Here is an 11,376-nt window from a genome sequence, read left to right on the forward strand (position 1 = left end):
ACACACACATGAGAACCCGTTTTAGATGTTTCAGACACGTTTTCATTTTTCAACATGGAATATCATCAAATGTTTCAGTACTACAGAAACTTTTAAAGCATTTAAACTCCAGTTATACGCCTTTCAAACATGCCCTGGCTGTGTCTCCACCAGCTCACAGTAGCAGTAATGCCAGCATCCCTGCTGTCTAAAACATTTGTTGTAGAGAAATAGAAATATATATAGGTAAGTTTTCTTTGCTGTTTTTATCCCGAAAATACTTTAATTTGATTTTGGACAGGTAATTTGAGACTTTAGCTGTTTGGCTCTATTCACCCCATTCATTGAGAACACACTCACAGGCTCAGAGATTTTCTCAGTCATTTTTTTTTATATAATAGATGAAATAGTAAGTGGACATCATAGTGGAAATTATAAACACAGTATTTTTATAAAAGCCCAATCTTTATAACAATCAACAACACGATAAACAGTGCTGTAGGTAACAATAAATGACTGCATTATATAAAGCATTATATAACAAAAACACATTTATTATTAAATGTATGTTCAGAATTTATTGCATTCATTACATGAGAAAAAACATAACAAATGTAAAAATATAATACCAATTATATTTTAATACTTCACATATCCTTAAAATGTTGAAAAAACTATCTACATAGCTTGTTTTCAGTGCATCAGAGCTTACAATGTAAAACCAACCCTGTATAGTTTATATACGCTTATATTAACACCACATGTGCTGACAAAACAGACACAGTAAAAGTACATAAAAGGCTATCATTACAAAATACATAAGCACCACTTCTTTATTATAAACACATTTGGAAAAATGAAAAACTTTTACACACAAAAAAATGTAAAAACTTTGTTCTTTTAACTCTAAACACACTGGCACAATATTTAATGATAAAGGGCCAACAGAAACACTACAGCATGATTTGGAATATAAAAACAAATACATAAACCAACGTATAGACGTATAGACAAACCATATATAGAGAACACAACCACTGCTAATGACTGTAAGGATTTAAGCTGCATGGCGAGTTGGAAGTTCAGTGTCTATCCTCGACTTCAGCAACGCTGTCTCTTCAGGATTCTGCCACACAAACTTCAGAGAGGAGTCGGCCATCTTGGAAGCGAACACGTCATCAAATCTGAGACTCTGCTGTTCAGAGAAGGTGTTTACCCAGTCTCCAATTTTACCTGCCGAAAGAGGAATTGTGAGAGAGTTGTGTTTAAGATATACATGCAGCAGGAGTGGCATAAAGTTATCCAAAAGCAGTGTGTAAAACTGGTGGAGGAGAACATGATGCCAAGGTGCATGAAAACTGATTTAAAAACAGGGTTATTCCACCAAATATTGATTTCATAAAATTTTAAAATTATTGAATATTAACTTTTTTTTCTTTGCACTATTTGAAGTTTAAAAGCTTTGCATCTTTTTTTTGTTATTTCAGCCATTTCTCATTTTTTGCAAATAAATGCTCTAAACGACAATATTTTTATTTGGAATTTGTAGCCCGTATTTTATTTGGGAGAAATGTAGCCCGTAGTTTATAGAATAAAACAACAATGTTCATTTTACTCAAACATATACTTATAAATAGCAAAATCAAAGAAAATGATTCAGTACCTGAAGCAGTCTCAATCTATCTGGCGTGAAAAAGTTTTTTTTTTTGTTCCCCTACATATTTCTTTTGTTTTTGCCTTTTTGTCATACTGATATTTTTTAAATTATCAAATAAACTTTAATATCAGACAAAGATAACATTAGTTAATAAAAAAACACTTTTTATTGTATTTTATTTTATTTTTTTTATTTATAAAAGGAAAACAAAACTATTCAAACCAATCTAGCCGTATGTGAAAAAGTACCTGCCCCCTAAAGCTAATAACTGCAATCAATCTTTACTGATAACTGGCAACGAGTGTTTCACATCTCTGTGGAGGAACTTTGTTCCACTCTTCTTTACACAATGGTTTTGATTCAGCCGAATTACAGGGTTTTGAGCATAAACATCCTGTTTAAGATCAACAGCATCTCAATCAGACTTTGACTAAACCACTCCGAAGCCATTCAGTGGTGGGGACTTGTTTGTGTGCTTAGGATCATTGTCCTGCTGCAGAACCCAAGTATGCCTAAGCTTGAGGTCATGAACAGATGGCGGGATATTCTCCTTCAGGATTGTTTGTTTCCGGCATTTATCTGACACTTTTATCCAAAGTGACTTACAAGGTCATTACTATTACAGAGGTGGACCAATGTAGTGTTAGGAGTCTTGCCCAAGGACTCTTATTGGTGTAGCGCAGCATTCAGTCGCCCAAACCAGGAATTGAACCCCAGTCTCCCACACATTGTGGTAACTCACTAGCAGATAGTGGTGTTATCCACTGTGCCACACCAACCACCAATTGTCTGGTAAACAGCACAATTCAAGGTTCCATCTATTACTGCAAGTTGTCCAGACCCTGAAGCAGCAAAGCAGCTCCAGACAATCACACTACCACCACCATGTTTTACATTCAGTATGATGCTCTTTTTCTGAAATTATGTGTTACTTTTACAGCAGATGTAACGAGACACACACACTTTCCAATAAATGAAATAATGATTTCAAAAGTGCTTTTTATACTTACTCAGTTTATATTTGTCTTACACTAATAAAAACTCATCTCATCCTTATCATAAGTCCACCTGCTTGGTTTAAATAGTTTGAACGATTCCTGAAAATGATGTTCCTGATCCAAATAATCACCTGATTAACAGCCCATTACGAACAGGAAAAGCACTTTAATGTACAGGATGTGGACAGTGGGCATCCTGGACCAGGATTAAGAAAAACTCGACTAGAGGTTCTGCAGACCCACCTTTCCTCATGAACGTTCCCTTGCTGTGATCCATGATCTCCTCAGGAACGAGAGTATAATTCACCATAGAGTTTTCTCTCATGGTGCTGAAGCTGCAGCCCTTCTCAGCACTGGTTAGCTCCTCCTCCAGCAGAGGGCACTGCAGGAAGCTGCTCACTCGCTGCAGAGAACCACGCAGATCCTGTGAAGAGTCAATCACAGGTCAAACTAACAGACTAGAGTCTGGCTGTGTGTGTATAGCCTGGAGAAAAGCATTGTAGTTAATATAAGTTTATAAAATATACATATATAAAATATAAAATAATATAAGTTCATTTGTGTCAAAACACAATGAAAACTTTACAGTGAGTGTTGGTTAATTTAAAAACATAATATTAGGACAATTTCTTTGTTTCTGTTCGCCATTACAGAATGGTCTACAGCATTTCTACATAACTACTTAACATTGAACTAACTAGGAAAAGATTAACCCCTTAACATGCAAGCATTTTTTTTTTTATATAATTTTATTTCTGATTTTTCCCCATTTTCTCCCAATTTTGGATATCCAATTGTCCCACCCCTTCGTGCGTCCCCATCACCGGTGACGCCCGTGACCCTTGGAGGATGCGGACGAGCACACGCCTCCTCCGACACGTGTGAAGTCATTCACCCCTTTTTTCGAGCTGCTGCGGATGAATCATTGCCTGAGCAGCTAGCGCGCTCGGAGGAAAGCACAGCGGCTAGGTTCTGATACATCAGCTCACAGACGCCTCGTGCCGCCCAGCGCCACGTTAAGTGTGATGGGGAGAGAGGAAGCAGAGGACCCCAGAGGAAGCAGAGCCAATTTTGCTCCCTCTAAGCACCGGCAGCTGATGGCAAAGCTGCACGAGCGGGGGTTCGAACCTGCGACCTCTCGCTCATAGTGGCAGCGCATTAGACCGCTGGACCACTCGGCTCCCCTAACATGCGAGCATTTTTGTCAAATTTCTGCCTGATAGTACACAGCTATATATTGAGAATTTCTCTTTAAGCATTACATATACAGGTTTCATGTTTGACAAGAAACATTACTAAAAATATTGAAAAATAATAGATCTGCAACTCTAAAAACATAATGAATAAAAATCACATAATTGGCATTTTCCTTGAATTTTTAACATTTTAAAATCAATATTTTCCTAAATACAAATAAATTATTTCATATCCTCCAAACCTTTCATTTTGTCACAATTGTCTAGTTTCTATGTCATGCTGAATTTGGGGGTAGATTCCTTTTAAAACTTATCTAAAACTCCTAAGAGTATTAAGAGTACAGAGGGAACATGCAGCTTCTCCAACTGTCCTGTAGGAGAATCTCTCCTAAGCTCTTAAAATTTCAGAATATAAATAACTTATTTTACTGCAGAGATGAAGGGTTTTGTATCTCCTATACCTGTAGTCAGTGTACAGGCCGAGGTCTGTTAAGGGGTTAAACAACCTTTTTCAACACTACATTAGGATGTTTGTACAAACTTTAGGCACAAAAGAATTTGCTAGAAACCTGGGTGTTATGGTTGATGACCAACTACTCTTTACAGCCGTGTTGCCACAGTTGATTGATCCTTCTGCTTTGCACTTTACAACATCAGAAAATTTGACCATTTCTAACACAACAGACCACCCAACTCCTGGTACAAGTGGTGGTCATCCCACGCCTCGTCTACTGCAATGCCATACTAACTGTGTTGTTGTAAAACCACTTCAACCAGCCAAAACCAACGGGCACATCTCACCCCACTGCTCATTGGGCTCCACTGCCTACCGGTTGCTGCAAAGCAATCCAGACTGTTGGAAACTGCCTTCCACTACCAGAGCAAGAGCATCCCTTGCTATCCTTAAGAAACTTCTGATGACAGAGCTCTTCAAAGAGCACTTACTCTCCTAACACCTCTAACTAACCACCTTCTACTACCAGATCAGGAGAATCTCTCACTATCTTTAATAAACTCCTGAAGACAGAGCTCTTCAAAGAGCACTTACTCTCCTAACACCTCTAACTAACTACCTTCCACTACCAGATCAGGAGAATCTCTCGCTATCTTTAAGAGACTCCTGACGACAGAGCTCTTCAAAGAGCACTTACTCTCCTAACACCTCTAACTAACTACCTTCTACTATCAGATCAGAAGAATCTCTCACTATCTTTAAGAAACTCTTGACGACAGAGCTCTTCAAAGAGCACTTACTCTCCTAACACCTCTAACTAACCAACTAACTACTTCTAACCACATTTCCTTCTTCCCCTCCTTTCCTCCTCTATCCCACTATTTCCCTTTGACCTCCTTTAGGCCCTGGTGGCTTGGTGTTTAGCACTTTTGACCCTCTGTATTAGGGTTCGGGGTTCACATCCCTATCTTGGTGGAGTTTTCATGCTCTTAGTGTATGTTTGGGTTTACTCCCACATTCCAAAAACATGAAACATGGAAATCTGGTTCATGTGTCATCTGCCTCTTGCCTTAAAATTGCTCTGTCTTTCCTGGATACAAATTACGATACTGGTGAGCATGGATTCATACAGGCTCTGTATGGCATCCTGCAGCATATTTGCAGCTGGGCCTGTAGATCCTGGTCCCATTAATGCTTGTTTGGTGATAAATCTGCTGACAGTGCAGGTCAAGGAAGAACTGTAATCTTCCAAGCTATTATGTGGCGGCCACAAAAAAAATTCTGTTTTGGAAAATTAAGTGTAACGGGATGGAGCTACAGACTAGAAAAAAGTAAGGCTAGAGAATTGGGACACAACCGGGGGGAAAAAAAACGCCCTTATAAGGAAATAGGGAACCCAAGAACGGGCATAAAAACGAGAACAGGCAGAAACTAAAGTCGTGCCGAGCGCAACAGAGAGACGGAGGAGGTATGTAGACAAAAGCTCACCAGAGAAGCATTTTATTATTCTTTTTTCATTATCGTTCATTATAGTTTAAACCACCTTATGTCGCCTATTGCCGACCCCTGGTCCTAAACCTTAAAGACCTCCAGCCACAGCATTCTAAACACAACGTATCCCCTGTTTCCTAAAAAATCTAAATATGGTAATCCTACCTTATATTAACACAATTTTGTCTTTTATGTAAGTTTATGATAACTAAAATTAAGTTTTACCATTTTTTGTTTGACAGACAATGAGAATATTACAACCACCATTGTAAAACAATGCTGCATTGCTTCAGGAAATATCCTCAGCATGTTCAGGGGTTCAAGAGTTTAGAACACGTTCGTACCTGCCACATTTCTTCATACGTGATGCAAAGGAAGTTTTGAATGTTTCCAGCATTACTGCTCCAACCTTTCACATGATCAAACCACGACCCATAATGAACTGGAGGAAAAAACAAACAGCTGTTTATAGCTGATCATCATATATACATTATCTGATCTGATATCATATATGACCGTGATGACTTCTACTGACCTGCTCCTTCCACAAAATCACTGAGAAAGTGAGAGAAAGGGCCTGGCTCAGGCAGGAACTTGGCCATCTTGTGGAAGTGGTAGTAAGACACAGCCACGTCTTTGGGGTTTCTCGACACATATATGACCTGGAAAAGAGAAGAGTGAGGGTCAAATTAGACAAATAATACTAGAAATATGCATTTTAAATCATATTTACAAGAAAGCATAGCATTCATATACAGTTTAGTTAAAATTGAACTGGAATATATATATATATATATATATTTTTTTTAATGTGTTATGTATTTTGGTATAGATTAATTTGCATGTAAATACTATATTCTGTGTATGTGCTATATGAACCCAGATGTGTTTGCAAAGTGGGTGCAACATTACAAACACATTTTGAACATTTCACACTAGCATTTCATCAATTAAGCCTTTTAAAGAGAACTGCATAATGGTTACACCCATATGTTCTCTCAATAATTTGAACACCCAGAAAGAAAGTGTTTTATATTTAGTTTTTCTTGGTAAATATCAAGTATTGTGCCTGAAAAACAAAATGTTACAATAGAAAAATCTATTGAACAATAGAAAAAATGTTAATATTGTGTATTCCTTTTCACGTAGATGCTTTTTTAAAAAGATGTCCTTTACAAAAAGTATGATTTATAAATGATTCAAAATACTGTATCCAAAATAAGGAAAAAAACAAACAAACAAAAAAAAAAACAGTACATTTTTTTTTTTTGCTGCCATCACTAAATGCATAAATACATTTATTTGCAGTTCAGACAATGAAGTTAGTCGCTCTTTATTTTAGCTTAACTTCCATAACCCAGTGATGCAGTGAAGTTAAAGGAAAAGCTGAAATTTGCTTGTAAGCTACTAATAATGTGATTTTCTCTGTAATATAATATCTATAGGTCCACAGGATGCATCTGGCTGTAGGGACAGACTTTGGACTCTGCTACCCTGGATGTCTGCATGTTGTCAGTTCACTAAGCTGCCTGGACCAGGTGTTCTACTGATTTTTGGCCTCCCTACCAGAATCTGACACCCTTGAAATGCACACAACCCTAAGATTTATTTTTATTTGTATTCTTTTAACCCATTAATAAGGGTAAATCTAGTAAATCTACAGTTACAGTAGATACAGGAATCACCATTGTGATGTTTTGCACCTGTACTGCTGACAAATGCTATTTTAGTTTACTAGTACTAGTAAAAAAAAAAAACTAGTTTGCAAAGTCTGATGGTCTGAACAAACATGATGAACTTAACTAGTGCGTTTTGAATTGTTGTCTTGTTGATTAACCCAATTGCACTTTAGCAAAAAGACAGGAGGAAGTGTCCGTTTCTTGAATAATTCTCTGACGAAAAGCAGAATTTATGTAAAAGCTACACTTTTCAACATGATAAAGGAGCCAAAAAATGATTCTGTGTGTGGTTGTTACCTTAGCCTTGGAGCCCTGCAGGGCAGTGGACAGTAGGTGGTATGGCAGATGAGTGGTAAGGACACGAGGGCCCTGTGAAGCCTTCAGGACTTCAGGACAGTAATACTGCTCCAGCCAGGGGGCCCGTGCCCAGTTGGGCTGAGTTTGAGTCTTGAGTGGGTCCCCCCTGCAGGACACCAGAGTCACCATCTCTTGCATCCAGGTCGTTCCTGTGGTTTAGATTGATTTGAAAAAGAGAATGAGGACATTAATGTGATTAAATGCAAACAAAATGCTAAAAGTTCATATATTATATATAAAAATAATACACAGAACATAGAGGAACACTTTGTAGTGCTATAAAACCACCACAGTGCAGCTATTATTAATATTTGGGTGGTGGGTGAGTAACACTGATGCATGGTGGTGGTGGTGGTGTTTGAGGTGGTAGTATATGTTGTGCTGGGATGAATAGATGAGATACAGCAGTGCTGCTGGAGTTTTTAAACACCTCACTGTCAACTGTTTCCTGTGGGCAGCATTCATATTGTCCCCTCCTGCCTGCTATAGTTTTAATAGATTCTAAACTGATATCTACCTGGACAGACAGTGCTATCTATCCAAAAATGACCCTGTTGACCCCACTAATGCAAACAATTCTTAAAAATCTCCAAAAATATAATAAATATTATTACCTGATTTAGGATACGTGACAATCAAGGTGTCTGTATCCTCAAATTTGAAGTCCACAGCATAGCGGAGTGAGTCCTGAGTGTGCAGATGCCCAGGGAAGGTGATGCCATCAAAGATCTCTGTAACATCAAGCCGAGCCATGACAGAACGTGCCTGTATGTGTCTGTATGCGTCTATTTCTTCAGCCCCGTCTTGCTGTGCGTACAGCAGGAAGTCTCGAATGCTTAAATAGCCAAGACGTGCGGGGGTGAGAGACAGCAGGCTGATAGTGGGCTAACCATAGACAAAAATCTGAAGAAGAAGAAAAAAAAATACCGTAGCATAGTTCCAGGGAATTACCTGAGAAACCTGACATTCAAGCATATAATTACAGCCCAACCACACCAACACAATCCCACAGGGTCTGTCTTACCTGGTTTAGAACTTTAAACCTTGAAATTTCCCACTTCCTTTTATGCAAAGTAGCACATTCTATTTGTACACTGTGGGTTTTGTTTTAAACACACATGATTCCCATTATATAACAGTTGAGATACTTATTTGGAAGTATGGAATGATTGAGTTATTAAGTGTTTAAATAATTTAAGCTAGTAAAAACTTTATGCCACAATTTCATGTGCTAAACTCTATAAATTAGATTACACCAGAGCATTACAATAACAGATCTGACCAACGACTTATATACTGATACTGTATTCTTAACATTTTATACAAAATGATGAGAGTAATGAGATTGACATCACTGGGTGAAGATCACATGATTTTTTTTTCTTTTTATCATAACTTTATTTTATTTTATGCAGTTTTATACCAGAAAATTACTTTACTTCAGTAATTCTGCTCAAATTGTGAAACTCATATTGTATAGATGTATTAAACACACAGAGTGATCTATTTTAAGTATTTATTTCTGTTATTGTTGATGATTATGGCTTACAGCCAATAAAAACCCAAAAATCAGCATCTTAGAAAATTTGAATATTATGTAAGACCAATTGGTACTTTTGGAAGTCCTGCTGGAAAATTAAATCTGCATCTCCATAAAAGTTTTTAGCTTAGGGAAGCATGAAGTGCTGTAAGATTTTTGGGGAAAACACTGCTGTACTGATTTTAGACTTGATAAAAAACACAGTGGATCAACACCAGCAGATGACATGTCTCTCCAAAACCATCACTGATCATCAGTAAATTTTACATTTCATTTGTAAATCAAGGGAGCAGAGTCTGGAAGAAGAGTGGAGAGACACACAGTCCAAGCTGCTTGAGGTCTAATGTGTAGTTTCCACAATCAGTGATGGTTTGGAGAGACATGTCATCTGCTGGTGCTGGTATGTTTACGTGTTGTAAGAAGTAAGAGACGTTCATGGAATTATAACTCATGCTAACCACACATTTCTGCTGAGTTGAATTACACTATTGTTCTGAAACTCTGGTTTGTTGTGTGGTTTGTACACTGTCTGGTAAAGGAAAATTTCACTTCTAGTTCTGTAAATCACACACATTTTATTTCTAAATATATTTACGCAGATCATTCTACGCAAACATTCGTTGACTTTTTACATTTTACAAAAGGTCTGCAACACATGTAGTTAATCATGGGATATTTGCTAATATTTTATATACAATTTTCCTAAGAATTAAGTAGGTCACATTAGTCCTATAGGCCTTGTAAGAAATCATAATCTAAATGAAAACTGAAAAGAGACAGTGGACTTACACTTTTGTCCAAAGCGACTTAAAATAGTCAAGTACAAAAGTAATAGGAATTAAGATAAACCTTTTTTAGATAGGGCTTAAAGGAGGTCGAAGTAAAAGGATATAAAGGGATAGAGAAGTGAAGGAGGGGAAGAAGGAAATGAGGTTAGAAGTAGTTAGTGTGTTAGAGGTGTTAGGAGAGTAAGTGCTCTTTGAAGAGCTCTGTCTTCAGGAGTCTCTTAATATATATATATATATATATATATATATATGATGGCATAGTGAGCTCAGCTGATTTCAGGGATATTCTACATAACTTGTGGGCATCAGGGAGCCACTATTAATAATCGTGAAAATCCAGTGACTCACAGGAGAAGTAAGATCATTTTAATTATATAAATATGTTAGGAAAGCACCACATTATGTTTTCTGTTGTTTTTAATCTTAACCACTTTATCTTTAACCATTGCAGATTTTCAGTATCTTCATTTATTACATTTTCTATAATAATTTTAAAGGCTTTTCAGTAACACAACTAAAATTACTGAAATTAGTTGTGATAATAATAACTAAATGTGTTATTCCTGTCAGACACCAGAAAATAAAAAAGTCCTAAGAGGTTATTGTGTCTGGAAAAAGACTAGGACCTGTCTCTCCTTAAATCTGTTTTTGTGACAACACTGAAAAAATCACTATATAATAAACTAGAATTAAACTGAATGGAACTGCAATGTTTCCCATGTCTGTACCTTTGTCTACTGCAATATTTGACCCCCTTTATTTGTATTATTAAAAAACAGAGTAGAATAATATTAAAGATTTAAAAACTACAAAGGAACACATATGCAATTAGGCAATAGAATAAAAAAAAGTGTTTGTCCTTTACAAACACCTGTCATAAAAACCCAACTCAGGTGTTTTAGGATGAGTTGGAGCTCAGAGTGAAGAAAAAGCAGTTACCAAGAGCTCTGCACTTCTAGAACTCCTTTAAAACAGTTGGAGGAGAACCATTCCAAGTTTTACCTCATGAAGCTACTGAGAGAATGAGCTGGTAACAAATCAAAAGCTGCTACTTTGAAGTATTTAAAGATAAAACATATTCTGGCTTGTTTAACTCTTTTTCTTTACTTAAAAATTGCATATGCATTCCTTCATAGTTTTAATGTCTTTATTTTTAATCTACAGAAGATAATAAAAATAAAGAAAAAAAAAGACTTTAAATAAGAGTGTGGGTTTGTCCAAACTTTTGACTGGTACA

The 11,376-nt window shown here is 36.8% G+C and overlaps 1 protein-coding gene across 1 annotated transcript; it reads right to left on the reverse strand.

Annotated features, from left to right (window-relative positions):
* Positions 1 to 416: 416 nt before the first annotated feature.
* sult5a1 (sulfotransferase family 5A, member 1) lies at positions 417 to 10,367 on the reverse strand. The gene is made up of 6 exons (XM_007231802.3): positions 8,426 to 10,367; positions 7,752 to 7,960; positions 6,311 to 6,437; positions 6,120 to 6,217; positions 2,878 to 3,058; positions 417 to 1,212 (listed from the first exon to the last, which is right to left on the reverse strand). Exons 1-6 carry the CDS (start codon positions 8,562 to 8,564, stop codon positions 1,037 to 1,039), a joined length of 930 nt encoding a protein of 309 aa, XP_007231864.3. The 5' UTR covers positions 8,565 to 10,367; the 3' UTR covers positions 417 to 1,036.
* Positions 10,368 to 11,376: the final 1,009 nt, after the last annotated feature.

Source organism: Astyanax mexicanus, chromosome 16 (assembly GCF_023375975.1).
Source record: "Astyanax mexicanus isolate ESR-SI-001 chromosome 16, AstMex3_surface, whole genome shotgun sequence".
Taxonomy (NCBI): Eukaryota; Metazoa; Chordata; class Actinopteri; order Characiformes; family Acestrorhamphidae; genus Astyanax; species Astyanax mexicanus.